We start from the raw sequence: 20,000 nt of genomic DNA on the forward strand, positions 1-20,000 counted from the left end.
TCATCTATAGTCAATGGCTACTGGTTTGTATAATTTTTCAAAATAGCTTCTTTTGTGTTCAACCGATGAAAAAAAACTCAAACATGATTGTAACAAGCGAAGAGTAAATGATGACAGAATTTAGATTTTTGGCTGAACTATCCCTTTTATGAACTAATGACTTTACACTTCCATGGACTTACTGATTGAGTTCTACTTGTGTCTCTTCAGTTCCATTGGATAATTTAATTGTCAAATATCCCCAGTGGGTTTTCTGGTTCCACGATACGATATCAACCTTGTAGCCAACCTCTGGTGGAGTAAAAGATGAAATATTTAGAGGTGGCTTTACACAAATCCATAATCACCCAAATCCACAGCATGCCATTTGTATTAGAACACTAACAATAATGTGACAAGCTGCACACTGCAAAACATCTTTGCCTTGTTTCTAGTCCACATATCTAAACATTCTTAAATCAAATCAGACAAGCAAAATAATATTGAGCTTTTCCTCAAAACACAATCTACCAATGGGGGAAGCAAAATAATCTTGTTTTCACTTTAAAAAAAAAAAGAAAAAAAAAAGAAAAAAAAGGAGGGCCGGTGTCCTACTGAGTTTAGCTCTAACTTGCTTCAACACAATTGCCAGGAAGTTTCTAGTATATCTAGTATGAGCTTGATTAGCTGGTTCAGGTGTGTTTGAATAGGGTTGGAGCTAAACTCTCCAGAGACACTGGCCCTCGAGGGCCGAGTTTGGAGACCCTTGTTTTAAGGAAAACATCACTTAATTTTCACATATTATTTATGGAAACAAGACAATATTGTTTTACAAGTCTAAAAATTGCTTATTGGTTTTTAGATATTTGGACTGGAAACAAGAAAAAATGTAAAAGAAAAAAAAAAAGCTTTTTAATTCATTTAAAAAAAATACTCAACTTCAGGTCAAAATAAAATGTTTTATTTATTTGTATATAAATTTTTTTTAGCTTAACATTGAAGTTATTTGATCGAAATACAATAAAATAGTAAAGTAAAAAAGTAAAAACTATGGAATTTGATTAGAAATATTTTGCTGTAATATACAATATATTTATAAAAATACAAATAAAATTTATTCTTGTGACAGCTAAGTGTACCTTTTTCAAAAGGTACATATTTGTACCCAAAGAGTCCACAATAGTACCTCAAAGGTGCATTTTAGTACCCAAATGTACCTAAAAAGTACCTTTGAGGTAATATTATGGACCCTTTGGCTACTAATATGTTTGAAAGCTCCTGTACCTTAATTTCTGAGCGTGTAGATATACTTGTCCCAGATGTGAACATCAGTTTTTCATGATTTTCGGGAAAAAATGTTGAGTTGCAAATAATTGTAAAAGGATCTTATTTGAGCAATAAATCAGCACAATGGAATAATTTCAGAAGTATGATGTGACACTGAAAACTAGAGAAATAAAATCAGGAGATATATTAAATATATATATATATATATGTAGTTAATTTATAATTAAAAGTACTATATTAAACACTATATATAAAATGTACAATTGCATAATTTTATATTTGTAATAATATTTTACAATAACTAATTTTTAGCAAAAATTATTTCAGCATTAAGCATGAGAGTCTTAAAAAAATTTCAAAAATATGTAATTCTTTCGAAATATGAATAATGTCACCATATTATCATAAATAAATAATAATAATGGATATTTTTAAAATAAATTTTCCTAGATGACATAAGAAACATTTGGGTCAAATTCTATAAGCATTTACAACATAGACGTGAAACGTAAAGAGGACCTATTATGCTCCTTTTTACAAGATATAAAATAAGTCTCTGATGTCCCTAGAGTGTGTATGTGATGTGTTTAGTTCAAAATACCCCATAAATAATGTTTTAGAGTTTTTTGAACTTCCACTTTTAGGCTTTAATCCACATTTTGCCTTTTTGGTTTCCATCGCTTTCAATTCAAATGAGATTGCACCTCTAGACCCATTTCGAAAATGCCTACATGTTAGCAGCAGATTCAAAATGGCCAAGATGTCCTCGCTGCAGTCTGTAACCACAATGACGTACTGGACCAGGTCCACTACATGGTAGACATTGTACCGCCCACCAAGGTAACGCCTATACTACCATGACGGTGGGGTTTAGGGTAAAGGGAGGTGGAGGTGATCGTCCATTATGTAATGGACATGGTCCAGTATGTCATCAAGCTGCAGGATGCAGAGAGGACTGTCTCAACATGGCTGCTTCTCACTCAGGGATGTCTATGCTAATATAGTCACTATTGGGCGAGGCTTTCTCCCTCTGATGACACATGCAAAGGGAGAATGTCAATCAAAGAGTTTCTGCAGACTGTTTTAATGAAGTGTGATTATGAAAAAATAGAATTTAGTCATTTTTACCATTAGATGCTGGCAAAATTAACACACTGTTTCCACACAACTGTATTTAAAATGATGTTTAAAGTGATTTTTGCATAACATGTCCCCTTTAATACACATTAAGAAATGACAACTGATAATTTAAAAAAATTAACTGAAAATGTAATGTTGAAATATAAAAGATTCTCACTGCAGAACGGAGAAGCTTTATTCGTTTGAAAATATGTCCTTGTTTGTTCAAGCTGCACCAGGGTGTCCCTCCAGCGTACAGAATCATAACCTACAAAAGAATGCAGTGAAATGATAAATATAATTTGATTTATCATATAACAGTCATGAAATTAATTTTGAAATCAGATTTCACTCAGCGTTGGCAGTTTACCAAAAATAGGGCATCCGGCTGACTTAAATTTCCCACAATCCATGCACGTCCCGTCTTGGAAGTCAGTGTAGGATTCACAGGGGTAGGCAATAATGGGACAGGAGCCGTTCACGGAACTCATATAGAGAAACACTGACCTCTGGTGGTCACACTTAAAATACTCGGATCCTGTCAGAGATAACAGAGAAAATTAACAACAGCAACAAGATAAAGAAGAATGAGGTATTTGGGCGTTTTGCTGGTTCGAGCCTCGGCTAGGTCAGTTGGCAATTCTGTGTGGAGTTTGCATGTTCTCCCCGTGTCGGCATGGGTTTCCTTCAGGTGCGCCGGTTTCCCCCACAAGTCCAAAGACATGTGCTGTAGGTGAATTGGAAAAGCTAATTTGTATGTGTGTGAATGAGTGTGTATGGCTGTTTTCCAGTGATCGGTTGCAGCTGGAAGGGCAGCCACTGCATAAAACTTATGCTGGATAAGTTGTTGGTTCATTTTTCTGTGGTAACCCCAGATTAATAAAGGGACTTAGCCTAAAAGTAAATGAATGAATGTATTTTTGAAACCTTTAGGTAAGTGTGTTATAGCAGGATTGGAACTCTGCAGGGCTACGTTTGACACCTCTGGGTTAGGAGAGTTGGACTTGTGAACAAATAATTCCAGTTTTGAGGATTTGAAGGGATTGTAGGAGGGGGACTAAATAACCAGCACACTCTTTCACCCATGATAGCATAACTAAGGTGAGTTCCTTGAGCAAGGCACTGAACCCCCAACTACTTTGTGTGTGTGTGTGTGTGTGTGTGTGTGTGTGTGTGTGTGTGTGTGTGTGTGTGTGTGTGTGTGTGTGTGAGGCACTTTGGATAAAAGAATCTGCTACATGGATAAAAATGTAAAATGAATAATATATAAATTAATAATAATGTGTCTGGCTGAAATAGCAAAAAAAAAAAAAAAAAAAAAACAGTTAAACCTGGAAACACATAGTTTTGGGTGCATGACAGAAAAGTGTGTGACACAAATTGTGTAAAAAGGTCAGTGAAAGGTGGAAATGTTAATTAGCTATTTCGGCAACATGTGGTTCTTTCCATGCAAATTTTATGTAGGAAAATGAGCCTTGTTACACAAGAAAACGCATAAAGCAGGTTCTTGAACCTGAAAAGAACAAATAATGAAATGGCCAGCCCAAAGCCCTGAACCAAACCTTAATGAAAATATCTGAAAAGTCTTTGATGATCAAGTTATTGTTAACAAGCCAAGTCAGTAAATTGTGCAAGCGGCTGAAAGAAGAGGTGACCAAGATCACACCAGAGCAATTTGAGGGACTTGTGATATCCTGCGGCAGCAGATGTGCTGAAGTCATACAATGCAAGGGCCAGAACACTTCCTCTTCATTTTTGAATGCTTGTAACTTACATAAAAGTTAGTTGCAAACTTTTTCTGCTTTAATTATTGCTATTACATTATTGTTCTTTTTTAAATATCTCAACTGATATGCAATTAAGTTTTTTCTACTGTACTTCTGTATATGAAGCTCATGAATAAAGAACTGATCTTTTACCCATGCTAGAATAATTTCAAATAGCACTAAGCAGTGACTTAAAAAAATCTAGATAATTGTTTGTCTTGTTGAGTAGTAGTCTTGCTGCATTTACACCAGACGCAGATTAAGCATCAAGCGTGATGGATTTACATATTCAGTCAATGCAAAGTCACGAATAGACATCCTGCGGCGTGATACGTGTGAATGAGGAAGTGAGAATAATACGATTCACGTGAATAAAGTGGTGCAAGCCTGTCGCTCTGGGTGGCGACCTCCTGCAAATGCAGGTCTGTGTAGGTCTATAGCACGGAGAATACAACTGGACTCTGAGTGAGTTGAGAGGATCACGTGAGCTCTACTGGTGCTCCTATTGGCTGTTGCTCAACAAAGTTGCTCGTCAATTGCATAAAGTTGAAGGATTCTCAACTTTGTCGCATCGGTTGACACGCCCACCTGGTCGCCAACGTAAACAGGTCGCCAGAAGTTGTTCACTCTCCATTGAAATGAACTGTTGACCAATCAGGAGCTTGCTCTTGTAGGGACGTGTGTGTGGTGAGGGGGCAGGGCCAGGAGAACTGCCGCCAGACACCTCCACAGGGCTTCCAACACATCATCGCATCTCTCAGCTAGTTGAGGACCGAGTGGCGAGTGGCAGTTGGCCATCAACTTTATTACAGCGTGATTATGTTGTTGGTGTCCCCAGGGGAAATCTTCTTGACACCAGACAACAGTTCATCAAACTGGGCTTGGCTCAGTCTGAAGCACCGCTGAAAGCCTCCATCATCGAGGTATAGTTTCTGGAATAGTTGATGAACTCACAGAGCTGGGTACACCTCAAAAAGGATCTAGTAGACCCAGAAACAGTGCCGAACAAATCTACTCTGTTTTTCAGTATTCATAAAGCACAGGTACTCCCTCAATAAAATGTTAGCAAGAAAGCTAGAGTCACCTGTGAGGAGGCCTGCTCATGATGTGAATCCGCGTCTTCTAATGTAAAGTGAATTTGACAAGCGTATAAAGCGACTATTTACTCATGTATATCGGAATTTATTCGAGCGTGAACACAGCATTTAACAGCTACATTGCAGAATGAATGCAAATGTTTATAAACTCTTTCGTCAACATGTTCTTTATTACATGTCCTTTTCATGTAGCAAAACGAGCCTTGTAACAGGAAAACATACAAAGCACTTTCCTGAAACTGAAAACAATGAAATAATGAAATGGCCAGCCCACAGCCCTGAACTAAACCTAACTGAAAACCTCTGGAATCTCTGAATATTTTACTCTTATTTTGACAAGCACTTTAACATGATAATATATGGAGTACTAGGTTACATTGATTACTTTTAGAAAATGCTAATAAAATGGTAAAAAGCTGACCTGATAGGATGGTTTTAGGACATCCTGGCTGATCTGCCCCTCCATTGGCGTAGTAGTCGATGTGACCCAGAAGATTTCGATAGCCTAATGCTACAGAAAAAAGCAAATATTTAAATTTAGACTTTCATTTTGAATGAACCAAGTTGTGTTTGCATGTAAATTGCGGTGTAGATTCCTGAAGATAATCAAGACCCCAACCTTAAAGGGATAGTTCACCCAAAAAGGAAAATTTACTTGCCATTTACTCACCTCAACTGGTTCCAAGTTTTTTTTGTACTATTGAACGCAAAATAGGATATGAAAATACAATGAAAGTCAAAGGTTACTGATTTCCAAATTATATAAATTATCTTCTTCGTTCAACAGAAGAAAGAAAGTCGAACAGGTTTGTGACAAGGAAAGGGTGAATAAACAATGGAATAATTTTATGTTTTGGGTGAACTTTCCCTTTAAGATCAAAGTCAATCATTTGTGAGGTGAATGTACCATCCATGTCTGTGTGTAGGGCTTCCACAAACAGGGCATCAGAAGGGTCTAAACGGTCCTCAGGGGGCCGACCGTTGAACTCTGGCCCTGCTGGATCCAGTGCTAATTAAAACAGAAGACACATTTCCATTGAAGATAATTCCATAAACAAACACTGACATTTTTTTTATTTACTAAAAGGAGTAGAAAAATCAAAGAATCTAACCTGTTATTCTACCAATTTCACCATTAAAGTTGGCCCCAGTGAAACCTGAAATGTGGGCTCCCAGACTGACACCTATCATGTGTATAGAGCTGAGATTGGCCCCATTGTCCTAAAAATATTGTTGTAAAAAAAAAATCAGTTACTTCATACATGAATATGTCAGAAAACTACAGAAAATGAATGATTAGAATGTGAAATCTATGTCTGAGCACGTTAATGATTAACACACCACTATAAAACTTCTGCATGGTTCACCTGTGCACAGACAAACCTACTGCCTTGTCAAGACTGATTGGAAGCAATACCTGTATGTGCGCAATATGATTATCAAGCAATCGCAAAATTAAAAATTTGTTATTTTTTTTAAATGCATGTTAAAGTCCTTGTTGTGAATTATTAAATCCTGGCTTTTTTAAAGATTAACTAAATTGATTAAACCAAGTCCCTGTCTATTTATTTATTTACCTTTATTGGGGGTACAGTGATTTACAACATGAGGTTAAAATCATGTTAATATCATTTTTTTATTTTTGCATTTAATTCTATTTGTACAAAGTATTTTAGATTTTACAGGTGGCCTCCAAATTTCAGAAACATTTAGCTGGTATTATAAATTAAAACCTAATATTGTGGGCATTTATGTGCTGAAGTAAAAATGTCCCTGATAGTATCCCTACTTAGTATCCCTATTTTTGGCTGACCTATTCATTTCTGGTAAACTGACCTAGACCTATCTATAGTCTACATCTATAGACCTAGACATACACTTTTCCGTATTAGGTCCCAGGGTTGACAGTGCATTTCAAAGCACATACCAAGCAGGAAAACAAAGGAATTGTCTGTAGACCTCAGAGACAGGAATATCTCAAGGGACAAGGCGTGTGTGATTAGCGAGTGATAGATTAGCACATATGGACGCCTGATTCACATGGGGCCTCAGCATCAATACTTGACAGAGGGCGTGTCTGAAGTTTGGTCTGACGTGATTATCATAGCAGCGTCATCTAATAAAATTAGTCCGCAATTGGTTACTATCTGAGATGGGGTATTTGCATAAAGCAAGCTGATGCTTCCATTGGCGCTTGAAAAGTTGAGAAAGTTCCAACTTCTGAAGCGAGCAAGGCCATTGAAGCAGCGGCAACGGACCCACAATTCAGTTTGGCAACACTCGACGACAACCATTCAAAATGTAAATGGGCCACTACTGTCACCCTACAACCTGTGGAAACATTTACGGTAGAGGTCTACGGGGGACAAATTTTTTAGTCCCGCTCCCACCTGCCCCTGTGAGGTTTTATTCCGCATCGACTGCTCCCGCCATATATTCAGCCTTTGTTCAATTAAATTCAATTCAGCTTTATTTGTATAGCGCTTTTACAATGTAGATTGTGTCAAAGCAGCTTCACATAAATGTTCATAGTAACTGGAACAGTGTAGTTCAGTTTTTAGTGTTTAAGTTCAGTTTAGTTTAGCTCAGTTCAGTGTGATTTATAATCATTACTGAGAGTTCAAACACTCAAGAGCAAATTCATCGATCTGTAGCTCTACCAATCCTGAACCATGCGAGCCAGTGGCGACAGCTCTCTGCCCACTGCCCACTTAGAATAATTTTCTACCTGACCCGACTGTTCCCGCTAAATTTAGATATGGCTTTCAAAATCTCACGTTTAAAATTGGTTAAAAAGCTCACATTCCTGAGCTTTAGGGAGAAAGAAAACAATTTTTCAATGAAAAGTAAATAATACAAAACAAAAGTTTTCACATTATCATTTGTACTGTATACTTTTTATCAAGTTTTACTGTACAAAATGCTGGGTTCCACACAATTCCTTCATGTTGTCCCAACACAAATTGATTAAGTAAATTAACCATTTTTACTAATTTAAGTGGATTGAACTAAATAATTTTGAATTAAAACGATTAAGCTTTTCCCCCAAACATCTAAATAATGGATTTGATTGATTTTAAATTAGTTGTTTTAACAAGCAGCAAAAATATTTTTGAGTGTTATTTGATAAATAGGACATTCACTATCAGGTTTATTTCTAAACATTCTGGCATCCTAGATGAATCCCAGGATTTTTACTTACTTACTTTTAATTACTTTTACTTACTTATTTACTTGTAGAATAAAAACATGAATATCTTAATAAAGGAATAAACACATTAAGGGTGTTTGTTTGCTGAAATTCGTATTAAAACCAGTTTTATTTATATTGTGCAGAGTATATTTATAATGTTTTGATGCAAAGTATATATTTTGAAGAGGGGGAAAACAATAAATGGTTGTATGACTGCTGTAATGTTTAAATAATTTGTATTTAAAACGCGTGAAGGTCACGTGACCATCAGGAAGAACGCAGCATCCCATTTTTCAAAGGACGCATTCTCTGCCCTAGCGGTCTCCTGTGGTCGTTCTTCGGAGGACACCTAGCAAGACCGGTCTCCACAAGAACGCAAGTCCAATCTCTGCGTTTTTGGAATTGAGAAACAGCCATTTATTTCAAAGTGTTTTCATGCCTAAATAAAACGAAAGCACAGAACAGATTCACATTTAAGAGCAAGGGGTGGCCCCTGGTGGTTTGGCGGTATGGGTTCGATAAAGAGGAGAATCGGCTCTTTAATGTTTATTACCACCCTTCAGAGAAAGACTAAAAAACGGGAGAAATACAGGAAAATCCCTTTACGGGATGGTAGCGAAATAAAACCGTAAAATTCGGGAGAATCCCTGGAAAAACCGGGGGGTTGACAGGTATACTAAAGGGTAAAACACGAAAAAGACTCTTATCAGACTTGCCTGATGTAGATTTCCTAACAGTAAACTGACCGTTTTCTAATGCAAGCTGAAGGACAGCACATCTTCACTTTGCTCTCCCAAGCCCGCTCTGAAGATCGTTATGCAGATGATGCACGCACAGACTGTGCAAAAAAAAGCATGTGCAGAAAGCACTGATCATGCGTTCATCATGTGTAACTGGCTGTACCGGTGCTCAATAAGAATGAGAAAACCACAGACATGCTGTTCTGAAAAATGCTGTATTGTTAGCTCGCCCGCCTGCTTCCGTTCAAATTACACCAGAGTTACCAACCGCTATCGTGTTTTATTCAGAATGCAGACCTCTAATTTACGGTTAAATATTTAAATCAAATTATTGTAGTATGAACAAAGCAATTATGACAAACTATAGATTATTTAAAAGCTTAAAATGTAGAGTCAGAATTTTCATAAATATAACTAAGCAACAGTTATTTAATAGAGTCATAAAGCATTACTTTGCTACAGCAATCACATGTAAACATTTTGTTTAGAAGTTTTAACTTGCCTTTTAAAAGCTACATTTAAATTAAATACCTCCAAACTGCCCATACTCCTTTCGAATTTTATGTCAGCTTTACAAAAGTCAACCATATGAAACAATACATTTCACACAGTTTTTTAAAAACATAGGAGGCGCCCTTATATGGTCAACAATGGAAACTGGGATCATCTGGTGGTCAAATATTTTGGCCAAACAAAATCTTACTGAAAGATAGATTTTTGAGATATCAACTTCAAATTTTGAATGTAATTTGTTCAGAAATTTAGCTCTGTCAATTTTAGGCTAATAATGTTTTGTAAAATACATATTTTACGTATTATAAAACATAAATTTGTTGTTTTGTCAATTTCCTGAACGTGTGCATAACTTTAACAGTTTTACTACTTTAACAATTTTTTTTACCATTACATTTTTTAAAATGGTTTACTTAAGCTACAATCAGACAAATATCTTCTTTAAAACAAACCAAGATTAAATCTGTGCACCAAAATGTGCCAATCATTTAATTTGAACATTTTATTTCCATGTTTCAAGAGTTCGCCCTTAGCTGATGATTTATTATGGAGCGTGTACCGGGTGAGAGCCCTCTCAAACACAGAGAGAAAAGGTAGTGTCTGAGCTGGTGACAATCTTGCTGTGTGGCCGTGGTGCTAACCATTAGGCCTCCGTGCTGCCCTGACAAGGAAATGGGAGGAGTAGGGGTGGAAGGGGGGATTCTTCAAGACGAAGATGGCTGAGGTAAGATACTTTGGTTATTTATAGTGGTCTGATTGGTAAATCAGTGTTAGCTAATGTGGACCAGGTGTTATCAATCATAAGCGCGTGCTCCTCTCGAAATTAGTTTATAAATAAACTTCACTTATGTTCAAAAAGATGGTGCAACAATTAAGGGCTTAATTAACATGAAGTGACAAACACATTTGTTGTCCTATCATTTTTAAAGTGTTTGCCATTTCAAACACATATTCATGACTTTTATGAAAAACATCCTGCATCTTTTATTTAGAAAAAAAAGTTTTTGTTTACCTTCATTTTTTGGATGAGGTCCGTAAGATTATTAGCCACCTTGCGTGTATTTTTCACAACTTGCCAGTAGTTCATGTTGGTTGCTCCACGATTCCAATCCACCACGATAACATTCATATCGCGGCGGTTCAGAAGGAACTCCACAAATTGTTTCATCCAAACAGGGGGTGAGCCGGTGGGCCGGTACCCATGGATGAGGAAGGTGGTAACAGAGCTGACGTTGAATTGGGAATTACTGAAGGGCTCCTGGTGAGAAAGCAGCTGACCGCAGGACGGATCAGCTCGTGTGTAAAGCAGCAGTCTAACTTTCAAAGATGTACCAGCGAGGGAGTCTTTAAAGTTAAGGTCTGTCATCTCTTCACATTCCTGAGCTTTAGGGAGAAAGAAAACAATTTTTCAATGAAAAGTAAATAATACAAAACAAAAGTTTTCACATTATCATTTGTACTGTATACTTTTTATCAAGTTTTACTGTACAAAATGCTGGGTTCCACACAATTCCTTCATGTTGTCCCAACACAAATTGATTAAGTAAATTAACCATTTTTACTAATTTAAGTGGATTGAACTAAATAATTTTGAATTAAAACGATTAAGCTTTTCCCCCAAACATCTGAAGAATGGATTTGATTGATTTTAAATTAGTAGTTTGAACAAGCAGCAAAAATATTTTTGAGTGTTATTTGATAAATAGGACATTCACTATCAGGTTTATTTCTAAACATTCTGGCATCCTAGATGAATCTCAGGATTTTTACTTACTTACTTTTAATTACTTTTACTTACTTACTTACTTACTTATTTACTTGAAGAATAAAAACATTACCCTGCAAAAAGAGTTATTGTTTCTTATTTCCAGTCAAATATCTAAAAATTCTTGAATGAAAAAGTTATTTTTAGACCTGTTGAAATTGAGTTTGTCCTTAAAACAAGCAAAAAATAAAAAAATAAAAAATTTGCCAATGGGGTAAGAAAATTATATTTTTTAAAAAGTGAAAACAAGATTATTTGGCTTACACTATATGCAGATTATTTAGCTTGCTTTGAGGAAAATTCACTTCATTTTGACATTATTTCTAGAAACAAGACGAAAAATTTTGATCATCTAGAAAATGCTTCTTGATTTAAGAAATGTTAAATATTTGGACTAAAAACAAGACAAACACTCCAATTGTAAAGCATTTTTTGCCGTTTTATATGCATTTTTTAAAATTCTTTTTTATTAAACATTTTGATTTTGAACAAAGCCTAAGATCCACCCAACAAAATAGTTTTTAAATAAAATACTTTTTAAAAAGCCTCCTCGGTGACAGCTTTTGAATATATTTCTTAAAGTGTTTGTAAGCGAAAGTTCACCCCAAAGTTTTAAATTTGTTATCATTTAGGCTACACATCCTCCAATTGTTCAAAATCTGTTTGAGTTTCTTTCTTCTGTTGAACACAAAAGAAGATATACTGAAGTATGTTAGAAAAAAGGCCAGAGCTACTTGCATAGTCATTTTTTGGTGCTACTACTAGTCAATGGCTGATGTTTTTCAACATTCTTCTTTATCTTCTCTTGTGTTCATCATAAGAAAGAAATTCACAAAACTTTAAAACTACTTGAGTGTGAGTAAATGATTTTATTTTAATGAACTATGCTTTTAACAGCAATCATAATCAGTTACCAGGACTGCAAAATAAAATGCATATAACTGCTAATCAAAACTACATCAGTTCAGTCTGTCTCTGGGGTGGGAGTGCGTCTATCCGTATCGAAAATGTGTTCACAACCACAGCAAGAGTGTAAAAGTACACCCATTTCCACAGAAAAACAACATAACAAAAGCCTTGCCCACTTGGCAACACTAAGTCTCTGCAGAACAGTGATGGGACTTTCCAAATCAGAACTTGAGACCATAATGAAATGGTTTTATCTAATTCACCCACCTTAAGACTCACAAGAGTCTTCTAGGTAAGCGTGTTGAGGTTAAAAAATTGCAGGACAGTCTCTTCATAGGAGTGGTAATGGACATCCCTAATCTGCCAATGGCTAGAAGTGGTCTAGCTTACAGTCTTACTTTCCATCTAAACACAGTAATGATTTGGGGTCCGTTCTTCGTACGTGGATTACTCAGTTAACTGGATTTGGATATTGATGATTTGACACAATCCAGGATCGTTTCGTTCTTCAAAGCTGATCCGATAGTTGTTGTCAAAGCAACAGTTCTGCTAGCTCAAACCTGATCGGGAGCAGGTTCAATTCATATAAACAGGATTAGATCGGCTCAGTTCAAGCAAAGATTATACAGAAAGTATGTTCCGAATTCTGATATTTTCTTACAGTAGTAGTTATATACACTTGGGAAAATAGTAAATATTTTTTTAACTATATATATATATATATATATATATATATATATATATATATATATATATATATATATATATATATATATATATATATAAGTTATAGTTATTAATAAAATAAATAAAGTTATACATATTAATAAAACTTATGCAATCTGTACCCTAGAAATAAAAGTACAAAGACTGCCACCTGGTGGTGCAAAGAGAAAACATTGAAAAACTTTTTAGATCGCTTTAGTACAAATTGTGTATAATAGAAATGCAGAATATGTGACTTTTTCAAAAAATCAATAATACATTTATGCAGTCACAAACATGTTTTGATAGTTAATATGCCAGTGATTTGATGCTTCACAAAAGTTGCAGACGCCTTTACCAATATCAAAATGCTTTTGTAAACAACCAGTTATTCTTTACACCGATTAAAAAAACGGCTACTATAAAATTTTTTTTTCTAAATGTAGAACTAAATACACTGATATGCATTGAAATACATGATGTATACTCTTGACACATGAAAGTGTAAAGCCTGCAGCTCACAACAAATGTGTAAGGTTATTGCGTGTCTTATTGAACAAACCTTTTACTGCTTATTTTATGTAATTTTGCTCACATGGATAATTGAATATTAATCAGATGATATCATTACGCTGCTGTGCCGTCAGCCAATCGTCGCATTGCTGATCATGATTTCGAGGATCGATAGATCAGTCCTTCACAACACATGCAGCGATCTCAGATCAGTTTATCCAGACATTCTAATCTGATTTGCGAACTTGTTTGAAGAACCAAATTAGCGAGAGATCAGTTACCAAGATTAAAAGATCCAGGATCTGCCAAATCATCTTAGATCATTTAAGCGTGGTACGAAGAACGGACCCCAGGTCAAATTAAACAGCATGACAGCTCAAATTAACAATAAACAAAACAGTTGATCTAACTTAAATACAATATAAAATAGAAATAGAAATTGGGAGATTAAGTGACTGTGAGAACATATTAAAATAATATATACACCTATAATTAAACCACAGAAAGCGGATTTCTACATTTTCATTTGGAGCAAACTGTTAAACAGAGCATCTACCACTCAAGAATAAGAGATAATTGATCTACTTTCACTTTCGCTCTTGTGGATTGGGAAATCTTTACGCACAAACATCAATTAGTCTATAAATAATTAATTGTGTTTGTTAAGCGCAAATATTCTTTTCAAAACTATTTCTAAATTCAGTTCTAATTTCCAGCAAACAAATAAATGAACAATAATAACGAAGTGTGGTCAAAAAACTGAGTTATCTCCTAAAGCACAAGCTGTGCCCCATATGGTCTAAAACCTGCAGGTGGGCAAATCTAAGCTTGTTTTTAATAAAGCAAATATAAATATGGATATAATAAATAATACTGCTAATAATAATAACATTATACAAAAGCAAATTGTTATGAATGAACTGAAAAAGCCTCCCGAGATGAAGAAGACATAAAAGCGGTGGTTTTTCATATTTATGTGGGCTAGAAATTAATATGTTTTGTAATATTTTAATCCTTTATATCCTATATATATATATATATATATATATATATATATATATATATATATATATATATTCTCATTATATCCTATATATATATATATATATATATATATATATATATATATATATATATATATATATATATATCCTTAATATTTTTTTTTTGATATGTAAAGATATTTGCCTATTGCTCTCTTGTGCATATTAAGCAGTGTGTAAGTGAGGCGCAACTCTGCGCTGGAGTTTAGACCGGGTTTGTTTTGGTCTAATGAAAAATCTATTTTAGTTTCTCAAAATAGCAACGCGTCAGCAATGCACCTCAGAACGCCTATGGGCGCACATATGAGCGCAAATGCATTTGCTATTTAAACAGCTTAGCGCAATGCCTCAAAATGACTCTTGCGCCAAGCTGAAACTAGCAAAACACTATTGCACCGCGCCTTGCGCCACATTGCGCCGGGTGTATGATAGGGCCCAATATGTTTAACACTGAGTAACAAGATGCGAGTGCAGAGGGCCCGGTAAGCCATGCTTGTACATTACTGATAGAACACATGTGTTAGAACCGAGCGGCAACCTCCCGCTCTCCTTCGTGAAGCCAATACAGAAGTACATGAAACTGCAATTCATCGACTCGCATATGGGGGCTGGCTCCAAAAACTCCAGGGGCCCTATCATACACCCGGCGCAATGTGGCGCAAGGAGCGACACAATTGTTGTTTGCTAGTTTCAGCTCGGCACAAGAGTCGTTTTGAGCCACGCTGTTTAGCAAATGCATTTGTGCTCATATGTGCGCCCATAGGCGTTCTGGTCTAAAAAGGAAGGCGTGTTGAGGCGCACTGCTGGCGTGTTGCTATTTTGAGAAACTATAATAGATTTTTTAATAGACCAGAACAAAGCCGGTCTATTGTCCAGCGCAGAGAACATAAGTATATGTGTGTATATATATATATATATATATATATATATATATATATATATATATATATATATATATATATATATATATATATATATATATATATATATATATAAAAGATAAAAACATTACAAAACATTATTTTCTAGCCTACATAAATATAAAAGCCATACTTTCATGCCTTCTTTATCTCGGGGGCCTTTTTCAGTTCATTTGTGACAATTTGCTTTTGTATAATGTTATCATTATTAGCAGTATTATTTATTATATCCATATTTATATTTGTTTTATTAAAAACAAGCTTAGATTTGCCCACCTGTCAGGCTTCAGACCATATGGGGCACAGCATGCGTTTTAGGATATAACTCCGTTTTTTTTACCACACTTCGTTATTATTGTTCATTTATTTGTTAGCTGGAAATTAGAACTGAACTTAGAAATAGTTTTGAAACAAATCTTTGCGCTTAAACTAAATTAATTATTTATATGTTAATTGATGTCTGTGTGTACAATGTTTCCCTATCCACGATAGCGAAAGTAAAAGTAGATAATGAGAGGCTTTATCTCTCATTCTCGCGTTGCAGATGCTCTGTTTAACTGTTTTCTTGCTAGTGAAATGCTCAGTTTTTCCACTTACAAAGTCGTCATGTAAATAGCAAACGCACTATTGCGTGACGCAACTGGCTCTTAAAGGAAATGGGAGATGAGACTCTGTTTGGTTTATTCTCAAAACACAACTATAACCCATTAAGAAAATAAACTCCACCCTTGTAGACCATGCGCCACGGCACAAAGTGGATTTTTCCGTCCTTATATTAGCAAAAGTGGATTCTGACACGCCCTGAATGCGTTTGCGCATGGATCGTCAAAATAGAGCCCCAGATGTTCACTGACTGCATAGCTAAAATGGCCAATTTTACAGATGAAAACATGTTTACAGCCCGGTACAAAAAGGTTTTGGTGTATATCGCTAATATTACCCTTCATGACACCTGTGAGGGGGGTGATTTTTTTTTTTATCTCATCCATTTAGTTTTTATTAAGTTCTATTAGGTCTGCATAATTTAATGACTGGTCGCAGTTATATCATTATAGGTGATTAGCCACTAAACTCGGCATATACATTGTATTTTTGTTTTGTTTTATATGGATTTACACAGTCAGTTGCCTTTTAGAATTATTTCCTAAAATTATTAGATAATATGGCATGCAGTGTGCAGTAAATTGTGCTCAAAAACCATTCACATGGCCTCCATTTACCAGGTGAGTGAAATTATATACTTATATACTATCTCCATAAACATATTGGTTTTATTTAAGATCATTCGTCATTTATAATGACCTTTAGACCTGTAATGCACTCCAGAATCAGACAGATTGATTAGCTGTAGGCTCTAGAACAGTCATGGGAAACGTTGTCATACAGTGTTATGCCTGGATTTCATAAATAATCTTGCATTTACTAACACAGACTATATTTGAAGTGTTTAGAAGTAATTAGCCTTTATAGACTAGACGATGGTTGGTGCAATGACGTGCGAACAACATAGCGATGGTTGGCCACGCCTACCTGTAGCTTCATTTGCACTCTTCAGAAATCTATGGGTGACATCACTGATACTATGTCTTTTACAGTGTGTTTGAAAACGCAACATTCTGTAGTGCATTTAGTTATTATTTAAAGGGTCATGATACCCTCCACTTTCGGTTCAAGTCTACCTCAGAATTTTTTCAAAAGATGCATCATAATGGGTGTGGAGCTCTGCAAGCAAAGGGCAGGAGTGGGCGTGGCCAGCAGGGGAGAAGGAGGGGAGGGAACAACTGTTGTCAGTTAGCTCAGAAACGGTGAGGAGTCCCATGATTTTATAGTCTATAAAGTTAAAATGCAAAGAAATAAACATTTATTTAAAGCCCTGCTACATTTGTTATTCGTAATTTCATATACAAATAACCACAATTCATATCACTATAAAGATAATTGTGTTCATATAAAAACTACAAATCAGCACTTTTCCCTCAATCCCCGGGTCTGAATCATAGGTCTAAATGCAGACTCAGTGCAGAAGGTATCTTGCCTGGTCTATTTTAAAATATAACACTGTTGGTAATCTAGAAGATTTAGGCAAACACAGCAGCACAGAAATGAGTCTAAATGTGAACGAACCGTTGATAAAATACAACATCCGCCATTCTCCAATTATCGTACTGCTCTCCTGACAAAAATGCTTGCTGGACACATACAGCTTTGCATACAGCTTTTGCTGATCCCTGACAGGATCAATGGGAAAAACATGCAACAAACCCCGTGAATCATTTAAACAACCCTTCATGAACAGCTAAATACTGTATGCCGTGGATCCGTGTCTCACAGCTTGGCACTGGCAGGTCTGTCTAGTCTTCGAAAAGCACGTGCTTCCATGAATATTAAGCAGGCTCTTCTCATAGGATAAGAAAACTCCGCTATGAATAATAATAAGAAACTGATGATGATCATCTTTGCATTTGCAGTTCTACGATATGTTTATTTTGATTCCGCTCCAAAATCATTTTAAACCAGGAAGCTGAAATTAGCTGACAAAAGCTCAAAATTATCCACTTTTTCCCACAATAAAAGCTAACAGGTGCTAACATTGTCTTAACTGATGCTCAAAACACACAAATCTGTTAAAATCTCAAAAAAAGTACTCAAAGGTTTCGTGAGCCTTTAAGGCCATTTGGCAATTTTAGTCATCATAAAGTATCCCTTTTCCATTTCCTCATCTCTCACATGAAGTCTAAACAGTTAAACAAGCCATTGCGTGTTGATTTTTCATCTCATTGGACACTTTTAATTCTTCCACATTGTACACTTTTGCTGCAAAAAATGATTTATTATTAGTTTTAAAATTATTAGATTCGCTTTATTTTACATAACAAAAACTTAATAATAAAATAAAGTGTTGCTAATTCCGTTCAATGTTTTCTGTTTTTTTCATAAAGAGAACAGTTAAAGTACCAAACCGATGTTGTTGCCAGTGGTGTAGTGGTTAGTGCGTCAAGACATGCACTCCGGTGCTCATGGCGAAGTGAGTTTGATTCCTGCCTCGCGATCCTATGCCAATCCTTCCCCTCTCCCTATTTCCCATGCGTTTCTGTCAATACTCTATACTGTCCTGTCCATTAAAAGGTGAAAACCATCAAAAAATGAATCATAAAAAAAAAGTACAGAACCGATAACTGGTATCAATAAAAGTGGAAATACCGTTAAAACCTTAACGATACCCATCCCTAGTTACAGTAATTTGAGAATTTGTAACTTATTACTTTACACCACTGATGGCCACTATTTATCAATTAGTATCATTCATTCATTCATTCAATTTCTTCAGCTTAATCACTTATTTATCAGGGGTCGCCACAGCAGAACAAACCACCAACTATTCCAGCATTTTTTACACAGCGGATGCCCTTCCAGAGAACATGCAAACTCCACACAGAAATGCCAACTGGCCAAGCTAGGACTCAAACCAGCTACCTTCTCGCTGTGAGGCGACAGTGCTAACCACTGAGCCACCATGCAGCCCTCAAAAATTATCACAGTTTTACCGAATAAAAAAAAAAATAGCTGGGTTCCCCACAATTTGTGAACTTGTTAGTTGTTACACATCTAAGTGGACTGAACAAACCAGTTAAGTTTCCCCCCCCCACCCCCTCCCCCCCTTCAAAAAAACCTCAAGAATTGTGTTGTTTCAGCTCATTTTAAATAAGTAGTTTGAACAAACACCCAACATATTTTTGAGTGTACCATAAATGTATTACACTATGTCTTCTGAAAGGAAAAAAGCAAAAGAATGAGTGGAAAAATAGACATGCATGTTTTTTAATGTGTGTGTATTTACAGGACAAGCATGAATAATGCTGCATTTGTGATGCCCTTTAACATTTTTAAGAGAACTTTAACACAGGCAGTGAGTGAAATAGAAACTGGGACTATGTCATGGTTACTGTCTCATGGTGTTATAAGCCACAGTGGTTAACCACAAAGAAGAGCACACATTTCAGAGAATGCCAATGGGTTGTTCAAAGAAAACATCATTTAGTTTTTATAGAAACTGGAAAAGCAAACAATGGAGTAAATGTGAATTTGAGTGCATTAGGTGCAACGTTACCTCTGTGTGTGTCAAACAACATCAGTGTGACATATAAGATCCCCCAAATTATTTTCCTGTAGATCTGCAAAAGACAAGAACACAGCAGATTTCACACCATAGAAAAAGTGACAAATGTTTTTATACTGCAGTGAAGCATGGTTTCACAGTTAGTTGCACCCATTTTTCTTGTAAAAGCAAGCATCACATATTTTGCTCAAATCGAAACCACAAGTTTCCAATTCACCCCATTAAACTGTACACTCCCATACTGTCATGCTTTTTTGTTATTTTCATTTTTATAAACTCTTTGTTGTCAATTTATTTTTGTGTATATATGAGATTCACTTCTACTTAAAATAAA

General features: G+C 35.7%; 1 protein-coding gene across 1 annotated transcript in view; it reads right to left on the reverse strand.

Annotated features, from left to right (window-relative positions):
- Positions 1–20,000, reverse strand: part of lipia (lipase, member Ia) — a 28,994-nt gene that overhangs the window by 4,540 nt on the left and 4,454 nt on the right. The window contains exons 2-9 of the mRNA NM_001003499.1: positions 19,658–19,721; positions 10,707–11,077; positions 6,361–6,469; positions 6,156–6,257; positions 5,670–5,759; positions 2,756–2,923; positions 2,564–2,653; positions 183–291 (exon numbers count right to left, since the gene is read on the reverse strand). Coding sequence (NP_001003499.1) covers positions 183–291; positions 2,564–2,653; positions 2,756–2,923; positions 5,670–5,759; positions 6,156–6,257; positions 6,361–6,469; positions 10,707–11,077; positions 19,658–19,721 — 1,103 coding nt within the window. The remainder of the gene's footprint in view (positions 1–182; positions 292–2,563; positions 2,654–2,755; positions 2,924–5,669; positions 5,760–6,155; positions 6,258–6,360; positions 6,470–10,706; positions 11,078–19,657; positions 19,722–20,000) is intronic.

The sequence above is a fragment of the Danio rerio genome, chromosome 21 (assembly GCF_052040795.2).
Source record: "Danio rerio strain M-AB ecotype USA chromosome 21, GRCz13ab, whole genome shotgun sequence".
Taxonomy (NCBI): Eukaryota; Metazoa; Chordata; class Actinopteri; order Cypriniformes; family Danionidae; genus Danio; species Danio rerio.